General features: G+C 39.7%; 2 protein-coding genes across 5 annotated transcripts; one reads left to right on the plus strand and one right to left on the minus strand.

Moving 5' to 3' along the window:
* Positions 1-2,286: 2,286 nt before the first annotated feature.
* Positions 2,287-13,004, plus strand: kdm2ba (lysine (K)-specific demethylase 2Ba). 4 transcript variants are annotated; one of them, XM_026343332.1, is made up of 11 exons: positions 2,287-2,599; positions 5,448-5,522; positions 6,103-6,327; positions 6,536-6,679; positions 7,418-7,504; positions 7,915-8,202; positions 9,297-10,114; positions 10,244-10,407; positions 10,514-10,675; positions 11,017-11,235; positions 11,799-13,004. In XM_026343332.1, the coding sequence occupies exons 1-11, from the start codon at positions 2,546-2,548 to the stop codon at positions 11,978-11,980; spliced, it is 2,418 nt and encodes an 805-aa protein (XP_026199117.1). In that variant the 5' UTR covers positions 2,287-2,545; the 3' UTR covers positions 11,981-13,004. The 4 variants fall into 4 exon arrangements, with proteins under 4 accessions (XP_026199117.1, XP_026199118.1, XP_026199119.1 ...); XM_026343333.1 differs by having other exon boundaries at positions 7,924-8,202; XM_026343334.1 differs by lacking the exon at positions 5,448-5,522 and having other exon boundaries at positions 2,288-2,599.
* A 1,118-nt stretch (positions 13,005-14,122) lies between these two features.
* On the minus strand, positions 14,123-20,646 carry rnf34a (ring finger protein 34a). The gene is given in 8 exon segments (XM_026344200.1): positions 14,123-15,983; positions 16,795-16,824; positions 17,019-17,220; positions 17,547-17,603; positions 18,429-18,441; positions 18,443-18,804; positions 19,692-19,910; positions 20,507-20,646. Coding segments are annotated over 8 exon segments (1,077 nt in total). The 5' UTR covers positions 20,513-20,646; the 3' UTR covers positions 14,123-15,795.
* Positions 20,647-20,783: the final 137 nt, after the last annotated feature.

Raw genomic sequence — 20,783 nt, forward strand, 5'->3', positions numbered from 1 at the left:
GATGTCTCGTTTCCTCTACGAATAACACCTCCAACACAGACAGGAATCGTGTCATTCACCGAGGCCCGAGTTTAGCATCTCTAGGTGTTTGTAGAGACCGTGACAAGCTACTGGCAGCTGTTTTAAAATCGATCTCATTATTATCTACTAGTCTGGTGATGTCTTTAGTTTTAAACTACATTTAAATTAGTTTCTTAGTTGTCATTTTACATGTTGGGAGAAAAGATGACAAAATACTGTGCATTTATTCACACCAGTGACACAATCAATTAATTGGCTATTAATGCTTTATCAGCTTGTCCCTTTTACATTACGTGTTTGATTACTTAATCACACTATGTTCATTTGACAATAATACAAAGATTGCTATTAACCATCTAGATTGACTATATGGTTCAAGATATAAGGTTTTATGGCTTTGCAGGTTTTGCAGGCCTCTGTAAGTTCACACATCAGATCGTATTCATGAAAATGAACAAACAAACTGCCAGGTTAGGACAAGAGATGGATCCATATACTTTACTGTAGTATTTTCACTTTGTGTTACTTTTTCTCTACTAAAGTTCAGGGGCAAATACTAAACCTTTTACTCCACTACACAACTACACACTTTATTTAACAGTTTTAGTTACTTTTTGTTTCCAACTACTTGTAAAAAGAAAACTATAATCTACAAATTAATTGATGATGCATCATTATAGCTTACCTACCTGTCAGTACAAGTGGTACAAACAGAGAGAGACCAAAGCCTCTATAGTAACAGAAATCTTTGTTTTTTTTTTTATTAAAATTTGTATTAATTACTACAAATATGGCATTCTTTGAGACATTTTACTTTTGAAAATTTGTCACACGATGGACTAGACTTGTACATATATGTTATCAACAGCATCAAATTCATTATCATTTTAGAGCAAGTGCTTTGTACTGCCACTTATTGTAATTTCTATTTTTAAAAAAGCACACAAACAGATATAAATACTTTATTGGTATAGTACACTTACACTTGAGTTTAAATTAAAAGAGATCTACACTTACTAACTTCTGTTTCAAATTAAATAATTTAAAATTGAACATACTTTCAAACCGTTTATATTACAAAAAGAAAAAAATATTTTATTATAGTGAGACTAACTTGTGTGATGCACAAATGTGAATTACATAACAATGCATAGAAACCGCTTTACAAGAGCTAATTAATGTTATGCAACTAGCTTTCAAATGTCCATTATCTGTTTCATTCACATTCCCTTTAGTTGTGGTTTGTTGATCATGCTTGGTACCGAGTTACAGTTGCTATTAACATACCGAGTTTGCATGATTCTGCCCCCTCTATTAACAAACATGTTGCTGGACAATAAAATTATGTTATATTATTGTATGATGGTGTTACAGTGGAGTGAGTAAACAGGAAGTGCTGGAGGAGTGGTTCTTTCATTTGAATGTGACTTTAAATTAAATTTAAGGTCAGACTCAGTAGAGGCTCGCTGAGAGAAGATGTCAGAAAAATTTAATAGTTTAAATTGTCCTTTACTTTAATTTAAACTCCAATAGTCTTCCTTAGCATATTCATCTGAAATTGTGTAAATTAAGTTTTCTGCTCAGGCTGCTTTCTTTAAGCTCCCTCATGTTGTTCCTTGTTGGTACTACCACAGGGTGTCGCCAGAGCAAGACATTTCAAATCACTATCACAGTGCTGGCCTGAGGAACCAGTGACACATATGTTGTTGTGTTGTTGTAGTCAAATAGCCGTGAATGAAGCACCTACCATAAAGTTAAAATGCTGATTCCAATTTGACTTAGACATCAGATTATTTGTTGTTATTTAATTCACTTTTAAACAAAATGCATTGGATAAATAAACTAAAATCATAATTTTAACATACCCTGTAGTAAATCGCTCATGTCAACAGACACTGAACACCTGAATACTTGTACCAGCTCTCTTGAGCTGTCATTTCTTACGTCAGTGACATTTTGCCTGCCTCTGACCTCACCTGACAACTTATTTAAAGGTGTGTCACGGGCAGTATTACAAAAGAATTAACGATTAGTATAAGTATTAAAGTAATTAAATCAACCTTTGAAGAATGTACTGTCTCCTGACTCACACATGCCACAGGAACCCGCAGAAGCAAAGGCGGAAACGTGTGGGAGTGAACCCTCTTGCCTTACCTGCTTATCTTCATTTCCTCTGCTGCATTCAGGTCGCACGTTAAAAAAAACGTAAGGCAAGGTCAGCGCCAAACATTTATATTTAGGGTCCCTTCTTAGCTTCTTCAACATACGCGCCCTTTATACACTTTGAAACGCGCATGTGACGGCTGTTGTTCCCTTTACGTTTTTAGGTCGCCTGGCTCTTCGCTAACCTGAATCCAGTGGGTGGCTTGGGTGACGAGGAAGATTTCCGATGGTTTGCGAACACAGCACAGTGAGCAGCTGCCTGTGTCGGTGCTCGGTGAAGGAGGGGGAGTGAGCCGAGCTGGAGGCTCGATCAGCCATGTTGGATTTCTCTGCTATTCACGAACGATGAGAGAGAGGAGCCATGGCCTTGTCATTGAGCGGAGACGATGAGGAATATGATTCAGAGTCTGAGCAGGTCAGAGCTCCAACATTTCGTTATGTGACCGCTGTGTGTGTGTGTGTGTTTATTTGTCCGTGCTTGGTGTAAAGGAGAGAGAAAGCCTTTTGTGCGCTGAATGGTGGTTTTCTTCAGGTTAACGTTTGGTTTCAGCCGCTCTCCGCCTCTATATGTAGTCGACTTGAACGGAGAAATGTGCCTTTTAAACCTCCCTCGTCGGTTTATTGGGTTACAGAGACGAACACTAAGCTAAACACGTATGACTTTTGGATAAATTGACTCCGGCTGCTTATCAGAACTGATAACCTGGCCGTCCAGACGAACCGTGTCCTCTTCTTCTTGGACATCATTAACCACAACTGACCCATTTTGTACTGACCACCGACACTTTCATCCAGCAGTGTTGCTGTATCGTGGCTACGTCCAGGACCTCGGTGTCCTCCAGTAAACCTAGTTTCATGGCCACCTAGCTTCACACCGTGATTTACTCGTGTACATTAACTTGCCACATTTCTTCATGCTTTCTTTTCTTGTGATCAATTTCCTCATACTTCCTAAAGTTGCCCCGCCACTCTGTGCCTTTAAGAAGGCTTTAGGCAAAATGTTGTTGAAGCAGGGGCAGAGGAGGGGGGATGGGGAGAAGGAACAATGAAGTGGCTCTACTTCTGTTTCCTGGTAGTCCAGTGATTCCCAAACTGGGGTCCAGTGACCACTCAAAACACCTGCAGGCAACATTATGTTTGGTGTGATTTCCACTGCATTATGTCCACTTGTTTGCACCAGACTGAGGAACATGCTGTGCTGATGATTTTAGTCTCACGTTACATTCAACATGTTGTCTCTTACAAGGGTTCATTTTTAATCTGAGCATCTGTAGCAGGACGGACAGCATGAATGATTTATGACAAGGCGTTAATGGGATATTGCACAATTCTCCATTAGACACTTGGCATGAACAATGCAGGAGAAACAAGAGTAGAGTTGACATGAGAGGCAGCTCCTTGTGCTTAAGCAATGTTTATACCCACAACACCCGTTAACAGTTCCTCATCAGAGAGGGTATTTTGACCTCTTCTGTTGTGACACATTGTTGGACACTGTACATGAGCAGCAGGTGATTCTGTGATCTTGTGACTTCCTCCCAGTGAAATCGACGCCGAAGCTGAGTCAGAAGATTGCGCTCACAATATAAGCCGTGTTTTTGTTCACTAGCTTCGGCAACCGATCCCAGATTCCTGACATATTACTGCATAGAGTTACAGTAAAGATGGGTCAGCTGGTTGTTGCTTTGTTTAGAGACTACACTCTGTACAGTGGCTGAGGCGGGTCCACTGTTTTATTCCACTCACTTGTTGTAATCTGAGGACATAATGAAAGCAGAGGTACAAGATGTTCAAGTAATGTCTTAAACAAATGATTTGTTGCTGTCACCTTTTGCACAGACACACTAATTCACTAATGCAGCAGCGTTCCTTTGATGTCTCCTTCCCATATTTCTACAGTAGTCGTATGGATTTATTCCCATTTTGACAGAATTCTCCTTTAGCAGGAATAACAACCTATTGTATTGGGCAAACAAACATGCAGTTTAAAATAGGCTTAGTGATACATTTCAGAAACAAAATCCTTCTGAGGCTAAGAAGAGCAGTTAGTGGTAAACATGTCGGGACCTGTCCTAATTTTTTTTTTTTTTTTTTTTGTCAGGACAAACTCATTACATTAATAGGACTGGTTTCTCCTCTCTTTCTTGGTAATAATATTTAGAAAGCAGAGGAATGTCTTGTTCTGTTTACATCTTGTTGCACTTGTTTTACCTGCCTGTACAGCTCCAACGTTGGTTCCAGAAATGAAACTAACACGTGCTTTAATGTATTTAACAAAATGTTTTATTAATGCAAACAGAGTGATAATTGCTAGAGCTACATTCACCATTAGTAGTACTGTACATAGGCTGTGCAGAGCAATCAGTTACAAATGTCATAAAAATAGGGCCCACAGCCTCACACTAAACCATAACCTCCTCTGTGAGCTTATTTTTATCCATCTCTTGCAGTCCTCTGTTCACATTTACCACCACGTGTTGCCAAGGTAACCTCTCCTGCGAGAACAAGAATCGCTGTAATGATTTGTCTTATTTTCATGGTGTCTTAAAGTCCTGTCTTGATAGCCACAAAGACACTAAAAATACATGTGAGGAATGTGAACTATGAGTCACACGTAGTAAATTAATGTAATTCACCAGAAAGGTCAGAGCACACAGTATTTAGAAGTTACAGTTTAATAATATAAAATGCCACTACATGTCTGAGGTCTACTAATAGTTAAAGCTGTAGCGAGTTGTTATTAAAACAGCTGGTTTACATAATCGGCAAATATTTGAATAATAGCCTGCCTTATTGTTTTAATAAAAATGCTGCTGTGTTCAGATGTTTTTCTTGTCATATATGCCTGTAAACTAAATATGTCCATTCTTTGGACTGGAAGTTGGACAAAACAAGTGATTCACAGATGTGACCTCGGATATCAGGAAATTTTAAAACACTTTTTTTTTTACTATTTTTTGGCAGTAATTATGAAATGTAATAATTAGTTTCAGACCAAAAGCTTTGTGCAGATGTGTAAAGACAGTGCTGCTTCTGTTTTGTCTCCATTCACTGAAGGAGTTGTTAAATTCCTTACTTAAATGTCAAAAACATGTATCCATTTTTTTTCTAGCAGGTGGATCCTCAAAAGTTTCCATGTTTTAATCGTCAGAGAAATGTACAGAAAACAATAACCACTGCAACAGCTGTAATTGTAAACATGCACAGGAATAACCTATGACTAAAATTAACATACTTATCATCTCTGTATTGTGTTGATGCAGCATATCGGGCATCATTTTGACATCTGTCCTGATGCTCAGCTGCTCAACAGAGAACAGCCGACTAATGCAGCCATGGCAAGTATTGCTACCCTTATACCTCACTGAAACAATGGCCATTTTCTAATAAATTGATTGTAGTGATATATCAAGCAGACTGTTGTCTTTATTTAGGATTACATGTGTCTTTAGTATTGAAATAAGTCATTCATGTTGTTGCAGTTTTCTCAACCGTTATCTCAACAATAATCTCTGTAACTTTGGCTGCTGTTTATGTTGTGCAAAGGAGAAAGTTCACAAGGAAGAAATTCCATTGGTCAGGGATGATTAGGCTCTAGTCTGCCCCTTTCACGGCCAACATCTTAAATCTTCATGCGCAAAGTACGCAAGGAAGCGTGTATACAATGACACAGATGATGCTGACGTTATCAATGGCTGTGTGTTGTCCAAAAGCAAATATATCCACAGACTAATATGCCAAGTGATGAGGTTACTATAAGTTTGTACCTTTAAGTGTAAGTAAACCAACAGTTTTAGGCGCAGTTGCACATATGTTACACCTGCTACTGAGCTGTAAGATAATTTTCACAGTTGCTGAAAAACTTGACACTTTTCACTGACAGAAAGTCTCATTTCAAACTCGCTGTTTGTCTTGCAGCAGCGGGCAGCCAACCGGCAGAAGCCCAAGATGGGGACATCATCAGCTGTTAAGCTGGCATCCAATCGCAGCTCGTCTGGAGCGAGGCGCAGGAGGACGCGATGCCGAAAGTGCGAGGCGTGCCTCCGTACTGAGTGTGGAGAGTGTCACTTTTGCAAGGACATGAAGAAGTTCGGAGGGCCGGGACGTATGAAGCAGTCCTGCATCATGAGGCAATGTATTGCTGTGAGTATTCACAGGGGTGTATAACACAGTATGATTTGTTTTAATAAACTGCAAGCTTGTATTAACTGTTAATAAATAAATAAATAAATAAATAAATAAATAAATAGTAAATAAGCCACAGTTTCTCTTCTGAAAATTGAGACATAACTAATTTAAACATGTATGTATTTGTTTAAATGTTATTCCTACTTGTTTGGTTTTGATCCAGCCCGTCCTGCCCCACACAGCGGTGTGTGTGGTATGTAAAGAAGCGGGGAAGGAGGATACACTGGAGGATGAAGAGGACAAGTTCAACTTCATGCTAATGGAGTGCTCTATCTGCAATGAGATTGTCCATCCCAACTGCCTCAAGGTATGCAGGGCCTGACTTGAACAACTCTACCTTATTGAAGTACTTCACTGACTCATTTGTATTAAAGTATTGTGCCAGAAATCCCAAGTCATTGTAACAAAATGTGAGTCACTCAGGCAGTTGGACTGTGGTCACTAGATAATTGGATCTTGTAAATGGTGTTGTTTATGTAACGTTGAACACACTCATCATTCTTGTGTGTGTTTATGTCTCCAGCATGAAAACATCATGTTTGAGGATTCGATTTCCACCACATGTTCAAGAAAATGAGAAATCTGAGACATTTACTGAATGAAAAGCTGTATTAAAACTAGTGCTAAAGACGGCAAAACAAAATGTAAAGCAGCACACAACTCGTCTTCAACTGTTAATATCAACAACGGGTTGTTGCTAGCACAGACTTTGTCAAACCAGTTTTTCAAACATGCACTGTCTAGTTGTTTTACAGTATGCATGTTTTTCATCTTTATACATATAATGCAGGAATTTATACGTTACCGTTCAGCACGTCATGTATATTTAGGTTCCTCAAGTAAGATTTTAACTATACTTCCCTTTTCCAGTTTAATGCATTAAGAGTCTGCATGTTAACTATGGCTGTGCTGACCTGCCAAACAGGCACACACCACAACAGTCACTTTCACTTCCCTTGTCTAGTTTGTGCAAAACTGTATATAGGAATCCGTTTAAGCTTGTTGTTCTTGTTGAAATCAAGTGCATTTCCTTGGTGCTTTTCAGGTAAACGACGCTTCAGGAGTGGTGAACGATGAACTCCCTAACTGCTGGGAATGTCCGAAATGCAATCATGCTGGGAAAAGTGGAAAAGTGAGTACAAATATGTGCGAGTCAGAGGATTTAGATTAAGCAAAAGTTTAGTCAGTGTATGCTGTTGTTTATACTCTAAAATGGTAAATCAGCCACTACCAAGGATTTTCTGAGTTTAGGTGTTACTCAAACTTTATAATTGTTCTAGTATTGTTGTCACTTTTTCGGTTTGTATGTGTTGATCACTGCGCCACTTCCTGTTTATACTTTGCGAAAGTCATTCGCATGTGACTGTGTTACAGAAGCAGGAAACTGCCGACACATAGTGTGTTGTTTTTTATTTGTTTGCTTGTTTGTTTTGGTCTCATTCATGAGTTTATTAAAGCTTAGGCACACTTGGAGCACAGTTGGTTTTCATTGGTGCTATAGGCTAAAGGTATAAAGTTGTCTTGCAATTTTTGTCCCCTTTGGTATTGAAGCAAAAAAGGGGTCCAGGATTCAAGTATGCTTCCAACCTCCCTGGCTCTCTGTTGAGGGAACAGAAGCCGATAAAAGAGGAGGGAGACGTTTCTGCAGCAGCCAAGAGGAAACCAGAGAAAGAGGAGACACCCAGGCACAGACCCGAAGAGTCTCTCCATCGACCACCACCACTACTCTCCCCCAGTTCTCTGCCCCGATCCAGGCCTGAGGACAAACTGAGGAAGAAGAGGAAACTGTTTGATGATGATGAGGAAGACGATCTCACTGTGAGGAAGAAGGTTTGTTTCATTTACACATCACTGACTTCTAGAGAAACATTTTGTTGCACTGACACCAAGTGTTTAAAAGGCTTACTGCAGACCAAATTCAGAGTTTTGGACAGAGTTGTCTCCCTCCACCCATCCTGTCCAGAACCAAAGCACATGCAAGTTGCCTGGTAGAGGAACAAACGCAAGACAAGTGAAACATTGAACTCAAGTTAATGTAAACATTTGCAGTGTTTTTGTAGTTTGCAAGGATATTATTACTCTCATTTAGCTGAAGATGTGGCACTCTGCATTTTGTGGTACCACAGTCCGGTATCATCCCACATAAACAAGTTTTGTCGTCATTTTATTTGCCTTTTTATCTGAAAGGGATGTGATATCAATTTCTTGTAAGCCCATGAGGGCTGGGCACCTGTGGGTGAATGACATCGTCTGCATGTGCCCTCAGTCCCCTCCTTTGCTCTGTGTCTTCTTCTGGTGATGGGTAGGATTTAATGTTAGAACGAAAGCGCTAGCCTGCACTAGTTGGGATGATGCTGCTCTGATAAACAGGCTGCACATGCAGAGTATAAATTCCAGAGCTTGAACTTTTTTGCTTAAAACACCGTCCCTAGTAGTAGTCATGATATTTAATGTTTAAGTTGGCCCACCTTACCTGAAGGTAGGAGGCAGGAATCACTGGAGACAAAGAGGGGTATAACATGCAGTAAAGGTTTCTAGCTGGACTTAAACAGGGGAGAATGCTGTTAGATGGCATACGCTTTAACCATTCGGCTAACAAAGGGGTCTGGATTCTCATATCTGTCAACCAGTGGTAGTGGCCAGAAACTGCAGTAAACCGATCACATTGAAATGTTCGCGTCCAGAATAAACATTTCAAAAAAGAATGTATAGGCTGTAGCATTATTGTCTGAGAAGCCAGTATTTCAACTTAAACTTTAATATCTGATGACATATACTGACAGTTTAATGGTTTAGTATAGTACACATAGTGTTCTATTAAGATGTTTTAAATTCAGATGTTTGGAGGTGATTCCAATTATCAACCCAAAAGAAGACATAAATCAAATCTCATCTCAATAAATCTTCATCTTTTTTTTCTCCAGGAAAAGTCAGATGATCCTTATTTTTCCAAACTGCTCCACCAAATCAAAACAGAAGACAGGGATGAAGATACATGTGAAGAGGAGGATGAAAAGGGAAGGGAGCCTCACTTCCGGAGTGGTGTAGAGCGGAAATGGCGTTTTGGAGACACTGAAGAGGAAGGGGATGACAAGGACTCGAAGAATGAACTTTTGAATTCCTGCATTAAAACACCTGTTGGCGACAGCGACCAGTCTCACTGCAGCTCTCCACAAGCTGGCCCCAGCAGCGAGGGTGGAAGTGAGACCCAAGAAAAAGGCCCGCATCCAAAAGCTCGCCGTAAGCGGCGTTTACCTAATAAAGAACTGAGCCGAGAGCTGAGCAAAGCACTGAACCAGGAAATCCAGAAGACGGAGGACTGCCTGGCAAATGAGAACCGCCAACCCCTCAAGGTGGAGCCAGAGACGGAAAACAAAGAACCCAAGAGGTTGTTTTGCAACGGCAGTGAACTCGGAGATCAGAGGTCTCACCTCAAGACCAAAGAGATGAATGGGACGCCCTGGGAGCTGCGCCACTTCTACCCCAGTCAGATCACCCCTTTGGGCTTCAACAGGAGCACTCCTACCAACCGACCAGTGCCCCCACGCTCCCCACCCAAGTGTGTCCAAATGGAGCGGCACGTCATTCGGCCCCCTCCCATAAGCCCGCCCCCTGACAGACTGCCTCTAAAAGATGGTAAAACACATGTGATTCAGCGCGAGGTTTGGATGAAGATCTTTGGTTACCTCACCCACCAGGAGCTGTGTGTCTGCATGAGAGTGTGCAAGACGTGGAACAGATGGTAAATGCACAGTACACACTTCAGCAGTTATTGTCATGAAAAGAACATAAAAAGAAATGTTTTCTTTGTGAAAGATCAAAAGAGCTGGTGATACAACTTGTAACACAAATCTTTCTTTCTGATGTCAAGGTGTTGTGATAAGAGACTTTGGACGATGATCGATCTGAACCGCTGCACCTCCATCACTCCACTCATGCTAAGTGGGATTATCCGCCGACAGCCTGTTGCCCTGGACCTCAGCTGGACCAACATTTCCAAGAAACAATTAAGTTGGCTTATTAACAGATTGCCAGGTGCCCAACTTAAAGCGATTTGTCATCTGTCTGCTGACAAAGAATATTCTGTCTCTTTTTGTTCCATTTGGGCATCCGTGTTTTAAAATGCTGCTGTATCTTTCAGGTCTGCGAGTCTTAAAGTTAGCAGGGTGTTCTTGGGCTGCTGTGTCTGCTCTCTGCACAACAAGCTGCCCCCTACTGCGCACCCTCGATGTCCAGTGGGTGGAAGGACTCAAAGACGCACAGATGAGGGACCTCCTCTCACTCCCCACAGACAACAGACCAGGTAACTCAGAGGATGGACAAAGCACATGCCCTGCTATTTGATCTGTCTCTTGTGGTAAAATGTATGAATGCATTGTGGTGCCTACTGTTTGACACTTTAAAAATAACGTTTATTTTTCTTTATGTCTGTTTTGAGAACAATGGTAATGAGGCATAACAATTTCCCTCTGGGATCAATAAAGTTTTTTGAATCTTGAATCTTGAATCTTATTGCAAGTAAGAACATAAATGAAGGACTTGAACATCCTACCTGTACCTGTAGTGTACATCCTTGTACACTACAGGTACTGATTGACAAAATACAAAAATTGATCAGTGGTTTTTCATATAATCAATTGACAGGTCAACTGGATAACCGGTGCAAGTTGCGGAACGTGGAGGACCTGCGGCTGGCGGGGCTGGACATCACTGATGCGTCATTGCGACTCATCAGTCGGCAGATGCCTTTGCTGTCCAGGTTGGACCTGAGCTATTGTAACCACATCAACGACCAGTCAGTCAACTTGCTGACAGCTGCAGGGACCACAACCAGAGACTCCCTCACAGAAATCAACCTGTCAGGTGAGAACTGCGACCTGAGGAACAGCAGTGTGAGAATACATAAATGCGGGTTTATCAAGTCCGTTGTTCAGGGAGTCAAGTTGATACATTGATTATGTTAAAGTACGCCAGATGGTGTGAATTACATCCTCAGTACTCACATACAGATAATGGGTAGAGCTGAATTACAAACCTCAAAAGAAGCAGAAAAAATGAGTCAAGTTGGAGTTAACAAAACAAAAAGGGGGTTCTTAGGTCAAACTGGTGGTGGTGGTTTTTTGTATTTGTTTTTTTTTTAATAATTTGAATTATGGGGCAAACACATTCAAAGTGTGTACTCTTCAAATAGAGGTGTCAAGAGGACTGCCAGTCAAATAGTCACGGCCAAACAGAGTCTTTTGAAGAAGTTTAATTATGGGTCAATGAAATCACCTGTGTGGTGATTTAAAAAAAAAAAAAAAAAAAAAAAAAAAAAAGGAATCAATCTAGATTTTTGTTAGACTAAACTGTGGCCCTTCTAGGTTCACATCCCTTTTTACATTTCAAATTTGTGATGGAGTATTTCACTCTCTGTTTCCTTTTAGTTTGTAACCGGGTCACAGACCATTCCTTAAACTTTTTCAAGCGCTGTGGAAGCATCTGTCAGATCGACCTTCGCTTCTGCAAACAGGTGACCAAGACAGCATGCGAAAGGTTCATTGCAGAGATGTCTGTGAGTGTACCATTTAGACTGAAAGAGGACAAACTGCTACAGAAGACGAGCTAGTCCCTAACGAGACAAAAAAGATTGAAAGACTGTCTTTGCACTTAAGGAAATCTTTTCTTTTTTTTTTTTTCCTCCTCTGAATAAGTGTCACCATGAACAAACCGAAGAGACAAATTTCTGTACAGAGACTTTAGCTGGACTCTAGAGATAACAGACATTCACTGGACAGATGAGAGGAAATGGATTTTGCATGTATTTGTGTTGAGATTGTACTTTTATAAAGATGTGCTTGTAATTAATTGTTGGGTTATTTTTATTCTTTAAATATGTGAAAACACAGTATTTTTATACGAGCATCATTTCATGAGTTTACGGCGTCTCAGGAGCTAAATATCGTAGAGAGACTGAACAACAGTGTCTTCTATGTGCCAAAATCTGTATTTGACATAAAGAAACTTCAGTATCAGATAAAAAAAATATAAAGTAATAAATATGGCTAAATTATCATAGATACTTCCTGAATTTTTAGAATGTTTTTCAGAAATAAGAAAGCAAACCGATATTCTTGTTACATACTCATGGCTCAGCTACATTTTTAATGAACTATTCAATGTTGTGTTTGATGGGGGTTTTCATCATTTCAACATTAATTTATTGATTTTTTTTTATTACAGTTTGTATTTATTCATTTACTTATAACTGGACATAGATGTCTCACAGAACTGGGTCAAATAATGTTTGGAAATAATTTATCAGGGTGGTTTGAGCCTGACACAGCATCCTCATGGTGGAGAGAACACCCGAAAGCCAGTGACAGGAAGATGACAACTGAGCTGACACTGATTTTCTATAAGGCCCTCAGGCCCACACATCACGTGATTTTCTACACCGGTTTATATAAGCAACTAATTAAGACCTTTGCTGAAATCTCTTTTGCAAAATTCCACACGGTAGGTGTTGTGTGTGTATTTTGGGTGTTGTGCTGTAATATGATATCACCTCAAGTGAATGTGATAATGTTTATATTTGTATATCCAGAAACTAAGTGCTAATAGGCATTAAAAGAACTTCATTTGTACCATGAGTGACTCTTTTTCTTTGCGGTACTTTGATAGAACTTATTTTGTAGCATGTTAACATTTAAAGCTACATATTAGCCTGCGGGTGCTCATTGTGCTGGTAGCATGGCTGGATGCTCTTGTTCCTGTCCAGGCTTTGTCAAGGTGTTTTTGGAGTAAATATTTATTTTTTCATACATATGTATTTTTTTTATTGTCACTGAATAAGGCAGGGCAATCTCTTTTTTCCAACTCATGGTTTTGTCTGTTTAATTGCAGACAAATGCCCCACACTATTTCACAGGGTTTATTTTTTAAACGTCTGTCCAATTAATAGTCCAGAGCTATTAAAAAATCTATATAAGTTGACACCTTTTTTTTCTTTTTTGTATCATGGTTGATTTAAATGACAGATCTCCGAGTAATATATATTAAAAATGTAGCACAGTAAAGATAGCAATTGCATAATTAAGGATCCATATGTCGTGATGCTGCTTCACGGTGGGAATAGTGCGATTATGATGACGTGCAGCAGTTGGTTCATGCCAAATGTAGCATCCGGAGAGCCAAAAGAACATTTTTCCAGTTCACTCCGTGTTTCCCTGGAAAGGTTTAATGCGAGTTTTCTCCTTTTTGCCACTCTCTGCTAAACATTTGACTGTTCTTCCATCTCAAGACGCAGAGGATTGAAACACTTGCAAAGGATTTAAAGGTTTCATGGAGGTCTCACTAGTGATGATTTAGTGATGACTAGTATGATGGTTTAAATTGTACTACAAGGAACAAAAACCTTTTAGTGGAGTTGCTTGAAGAGTTCATCATATACTGATTCACCAGTAACCAGACTTCTCAGAGTAAACAGATTTTTTTTAAACAAATTATGATAAGTGAGTCTCTTTTGTCGTATGTTTTTAAATCACATTTGTAAAGATCTAATTTAACATCAAATAGTTTTTTTTTTCTGTTGATCAGTGTCAAATGTTTAAGACTAACGTTCACATATGTCAAGCTAAAGCCAGTCAATGACTTTAACTTAAAATAATTATAACTACTACTTCATAATAATAAAAAAAAATGATAATCAATTTATTATTTCAGCACTAAATAGTACTTTATCCAGAGAGAGAGTAAAGCATTTGTGGTGTATGATTACACAAAGACAGACATTAATTAAAATCTTTAATTAACAAAATAAAAAGTTCAACATTCCCAAATAGAAAGACCAAACCTTACACACATTTACAACCTCTCTAATGGAAAAAGTGCAACCTGCTCTGCTACTGTTCATGATTCTAGAGATATCTTTTATAGCAGCAATTTTAATTTTGTGTAGGTACAGTACAGAGCTGGATGCTTGCAAATGAGCAGGATTGCAAAAAAAAAAAAAAAAGTACTTGAATGGGTTGAGAAGGTGGCGGATATAACATAACCAGTGTCGCACAGCTTTCTGCCATGCTCTGATTCAACAGGGACAAGAACAGATTACTAATGATAAACTAATCCGACTTCAGGGGCATTTGAATGATGTAAATATTACACAATTTAAATTGGAAAAAAAAAAAGGAAAAATATAGATCATATACATCTCATAAGGATCAATATCAGCAAATATACAGTAGCGAGTAATTTGTTCTATAGCCTATACTTTCGATACCACAGGTATTTCTTTGAATAGTTAGTTCAATACGTTACTTCTACATGAGAGATAATCAACTAAGTAGTATTAAGACACTTCATTCCATTCCCAACAATATAATAACATAAAAAACATTCAGATTATTACATCCACAGTTGAGCTGGAAAACATGGAAGATGGTTAGATGAGTTAGCACCAGTTTATGTCTTGTGTCTCCACTAAAGTGCTAAGACAAGACAGAGGTGACAGTGGAGGTTAGCTATTGCTGTAATGAAAACCTTGGTACGATCATTTAATGTGTAATGCATTACTGCAAGCGATTTCATAACAAAATAGGTTAAATTGAATTAATAATGCATCAGCCTTATAAATCATGATCAATCACCAGTATGCTTGAGTCACAACATAATTTATAGGCTGAGTAACAATAAAGACAACACAAGCTTAAGGATGTCAGATTAACTTTACAAACTGACCTAAACAAAATTCAAAACTCCATCAGTCAAGTCCTAGTTTGGATTATTCGGTACGCATGCTACCTCAGCCACTAGTTCTATGTCGTTTTCAGTGGGTTGTGAGAAATGGTGCATTACCACACAGTGTGATCAAAGTGCTTTCTGGTATAACATGCTCAACAATCAACGGCCACACACTTTCCCACCCAGTGGAGAGGGGGACAAATGGGTGACAAGCACGAGGAGGAGTCATTATTTGGCACCTAGTTTACTCACCCTCCATCTCTCAGACTCCCTCTCCCCTGTGGTGAGGTTCAGTATGTCTGTCTTCGGTGTTACTAAGATATGTAGTCAGTTGCAGCAGATGTAGAGAGGTGCTCTAAAGAATACTCAGCAGTGCTGAGTGCCAGCTACAGTTTCTATGCAGATGTGAGGGTGATGAGTTGTGTTTAACAAAAACTGAACATGACTGACTGCTATAGCAAGACAGACTTTTAGGAACGAACACAGACTAGAGATATGTTTACTTGAGGACTGACTGAAGAGTCAAATTCTTAAAAAGAAAAAACATTTCTCATTATTTTTCAGTGTGCAAATTATGTGAGAATTTAGCAAATACAAACATGGAACATCCACAAAGTGTTTTGGGGATTCAAAGGTAATGAGCTGCATGGTTGAGTTAAGGTACAGTCTTATGCTGAGCTGCTGCGGCCTTGCAGAGAAGTATTAGGACTTGAAGACGTGCACGGCCCTCACTACATACTGCCTGCAGATTGGGCACTCGTTCATCCTCTTGCCGCACTTGGTGCAGGTGACCATGTGACCACATTCCAGGAGAACACAGTCAATCATAGCGTCCATGCAGATCCTGCAAAGGTTGTCATCGTGAATCGTCAGCGGACCCTTCTCCCCATCTGCACGAGACAGACAAAACAGATAGAGAGTTGACTGAAAATGTTGAGATTGAGATTCATGCACCGAGGAGGAACAAGTGTGGAGCAACACTCTCAGCACCTTAAAACACCTTATCTAGTGTATCTTATCTTGGTAAGGTCATGCACCCAATCTCCTGACAAATGTGTGAGTGAACATACACAGTTAACATACTGCAGTTCTCAGTATAATTAGCTTCACATGCTGAACCCATGAATAGATGATCAGGGGGAAATTGATCGGGTGGTGGATCAATGTTTCTGTAGCAAGAAAAACAAAACTGAAATGTGTTCATGTATGGTCTTATGGTGGATAAATGAACATTTCTTTTCAGTAAAGCAGCCAGAGTCCTTCACAATAGATGCCATTCCACAGTAAACACATACAGGTTTTTAACAAAAAGGAACAGGTTCACAGTGAATACAGATGTGATGGAGATGTGACACTGTTAACACGGTGGAGAGCAAAGTCACAGGTGGAATGTGTGACCACAGCAACGTTGGCAAGGAGCCTATTAGCCTTACCTCCGATGGCACCATTACAGATAGGAGTTGGGAAGGCTACCACTTTAGGGTGGGAGAAGTAAAGCAAGCAAGACACAGTCTGAATGAGGACACTCATCTAAATGAATCTGCCCATAGTTAGATATGATCTGGTACAGCATTAGGTACAGCAAGTTATTACTACTGCATACCATATAGAAGCAGAGATATTAAGTTTCTCTGGTTAAAACAGGAGATGTTACCTAAGACTGACATCTAGGACAGTGTGGACAGATTGGTGTCAGCTTACCTGTTGTTACAGCACTGCTCACATTTTCCACTGCAAAAAAAAGAAATCAGAGTTAATCACTGAGTTAAGGTGGTCAAATACTCTTAATGGTAACATGTTTTAAAATATACATTATACTTCAATTCATATTGAAAAATATACTAACACCATGTGTGTAGTATAAATATTATTGCTATAATCGAAGGTTTACTAAAAACAGTATTTACTTTTTATTTAATACCCACATGATTTCCTGTTCTCCTCCGTCTCTCTGTACAGTCTGTTGACACGTTCCACCAACTCCCACTTCTCACAGCATCCTGAAAAGTTGACGAAGTTCCTAGCCAGTATTTCCTTCAGCTGCCTGACAGAGAGACCTTCAATGTCTCTCAAGCTGGAGATGTCCGAGAGAGATGCTCTGGCCCGACGTCGCGTCTGAGGGCTCACCTGGTGAATCAGAAACAGCACTAAATTATACATTTATAAAAATGACTTTACTTTATCCCCTCTTTCTACAATAGATGGTTTTATTTTTATAATGAAACCGATCACTGTTTGAACATCTGAAATATACTGATTAGTGAAATCTGTAAGACACTTCCATTTTTGTGTTTAGTGTTTAGCGTGAATGATGGTGAAAAGAACAATAACAACAATGTTAATAATAATGCTGTGTTACTAGGTTTTTATAATCATAGCCCTGTATCAACCAATCTGAAATGTTTATATCAACAATTTACATATGAATGATTTTAGAATTGCATCAGTCACACCTCAGGAGTGTGTTCACTGGGGTCCAAGTTGAGAAGAGATGTGGCATCACCTATTTCCTGCAACACATTAACAGAAACAACAGACATTAGCGTACGCTACATCCTAATCCTGTGTTACCTGAAGATTAGGATTAGACACTCTTCAACCAGCAGATTGATATTTTAAGAACAATACCTCATGCCTTCCATTCATAGAAAAGCTTACTGCTGCCTAAGCAGGCCAAGTACATGTATTTATAGTGGATCTTGGCTGCTTGGGGCTTTTTTTTTTTTTTTTTTTTAACTCTCTGTTGTTTTTTTTTTGTTTTTTTTTTACTTCTTAGAATCTTAATCAGTTTCTTTGTAGTTGTCTAACACATTATAAGTAAAGTCAATATGAAATAATGAACAATAAACCTCACTCCAACATTTGTCTCTATATTTGCCTGTGTGGTTGTCAGGTAGACTCATTGTGCACCAAGTGGACTGGTCCATCAGATTTCATTCCATATTCTGGCATGACTTTTCAGTATGATGTATTATGATGTTGTGTATTTTGTTGTGTGACGGTTGTGGGTCTCTTTCCGAGACAATGTAATGAGGTCCCTCTGGATAATAAAGTTTTGAATCTGATCATCTTGAATCTTAATCTCCAAGGCACACATCGTTCTAGATGCGTTTAATATGAGTTTGAATTAACCTAAACACGTGTGGACAAACACTACTGTGGTCATCAGTTTAATGCCTACAAACCTTTCACCAACTATGTTAATTATTTGACCTGTAATGACTGATTATAAAACTGAGAGTAGCAGTTAAAACTCTGCATCCCACACTACTACATATTTGGTTATGTATGGTATTTTAATTCAAAATACTGTTGGTTTTACAATTTATCCTGACCTGATTGGTGTCAATCTACACTCCGGCTGAGCGTTTCCTCCGGGTGACGAATCAAAGCGCAGAGCAGACTTGCGTGTAGAGGTGTTGGCGTATACAAGGAACGTGAGCGGATACTGCCTGTGTCAGGGTCCTCCTCTTCTTCAATGCCTTGGTGACAAAGCACCAAGTCCACCAGGTCTTCCTTTTCCCTGCAGGTATCTGTGGGGATGTTACGAAGAAGCAAGTACTGACGCAGGTCCTTAACTCGTAGACGCATGAGCCGTGGTCGTTGAAAGGCTGTTGCTTTCAGCAAATGACATGTGGCACAAATGCGCAGATTATCCTGAAGCACGGAGCACAGCGAGCAGAAGCTCTTCTTGCAATCACAGCAATTATACTAGGAAAAAAAACAAGATGATGGAAATGAAGCAATTAGAGATTTATGCACAACGTCCCATGTGTTACTGCCAAAAGTTCCTTATATCAGAATCATGCATTAGCATTAAAATGTGTCTAGATGTCCACATCTGCCCCTTAATTATTTTTTTAACAAGAAATAGAAACATTACAGAAAAATGGGAAATATTTTACGAAACAACATTAATCAGATTCCTGTATATCAATGCCAGCAGACCTTCCCATCATGTTTTAATCACTCACATGCTCTACCTCTCCTGGCACAGAAACAGGAGGCAGCTCAGTTCTTTTAGGTGACAAACATCAAACAGTAATAAATGCAAGATGTGGGATTATAACTGGCACGATGAGTGAGTGAAGCACAAGGTTCAAACAGAATGAGAACCCATGAGCCATACATGATCACTGAAAATATGACAGAAGCAGTATGTTGTCCATCTGTCTCTGCAATCGGCTGGCACAGCACGTTTCCAATAAAAATCTGTAGCCTCTGGGTGTAGATTAAATTAACTTTAGCCTGTTTTCTGCCACACAGCCAAATATTGGTTCTGCTCCTGGGTTAATAGTGGTCTGTTATGCTCTGCTTGATACAACACCTTTATAAATATATAGAGCATATGTCACAAATGGGTTTAAAGTTAGACAGCATTTAAAAAAGGACTATTTATCGTTGAACATGCGAAAGAAAAACATGCACACAACATGCCAAAAACCTAGATTACTGAGTTTTTCAAAGACAAGTAGAGCACATAATTAGTAATTTTGTCTAAAATATTAATTTAATATCCTCCTTTGGTTCCACACATGCACCTTTCATCTCATTAAGTTAGCATGGGCTGGCATGACTAAGAGCATCCAGGCACCTACCTTCCTCCTGAAGGCTGAGAAGGCTTGGCCACAGGCCTTGCATACGAGACTCTGACTCCCTGAGCTGGTGGGCGGATATGTAGAGTATCCCGCACTGGGGGCAAATCTGAAGGGTCCAGCACCGGCCCCAAATCCTGGCTGCTGGCCTCTGACGGCCCCAGTACCCATGACTTCATTTAGTAAACCACAGCATGAAGCCCACATGGAGGAGGCCCCTGCCTGTCAGACACAAAACACCTTCACTTCAATTCTTCTATTCGACAACAGCAGTCTCGTTATACATTAAACACGAATGGGTGCAATAGCATCACTTACACGCATGGTTACCACAGAAACAAGTTCTACTGTTTGCATAGAGAACACATATGAGAACTAATTATAGATGAGCTGACTAAAAGGCTTTATCCACAGGGATGGTTTAACACACTAATGCACAAACCGTGGAGACAGGGAGATCAAGCAGCTAGAACTAACGTTACCACAGCACAAACACACAATTAAGCTAGCTACATAAATTATGTAAATAGTCAGCTGACGTTAACAGTGCATGACAGCAGAAACATAAACAAAACTAATACATAACACCAACTAATTTAACGTTACCTATATATGTTAATGCGTACTATTGCTCTGAAGTGGGTGTTTAAAGACGCTGTCCTGTCGCTAACGCACCGTTTTGACAATTAACATTAACTAGCTAGCAAACAAAACGTCAGCTGCCCGACACAGCGACTGAAGCTAAGTTAGCTGCTAGCGATGATCCAAACAGAGCTAAATCTGAAACAGAGGTTGTGCAGCATGCAAGTAAAACGCACCTTCATTGCAGCTCCGGCGTGTCTACTGGGAAACAACAGGCTGACCGTGTAACCATTTCAGTAAGGAGCGTCACTTATTTATCTGAACTGCCTGAATGTGTCTTGATGTCTTGTAATGATCGAGCCGCCGCTGCTGCTGCTGCTTCTTCTTCTGTCTGATGTTGCTGCAGCCTGTCTGTGAATGTGGTCGTGCTGCCCTCCTCAGGCCAGATGAAGAAGTGCAGCGAACAGCTATTCTATATACTACACATTAAAAAGAGAACAGTAAATCAAGGAA

Source organism: Anabas testudineus, chromosome 9 (genome assembly GCF_900324465.2).
Source record: "Anabas testudineus chromosome 9, fAnaTes1.2, whole genome shotgun sequence".
Lineage (NCBI taxonomy): Eukaryota > Metazoa > Chordata > Actinopteri > Anabantiformes > Anabantidae > Anabas > Anabas testudineus.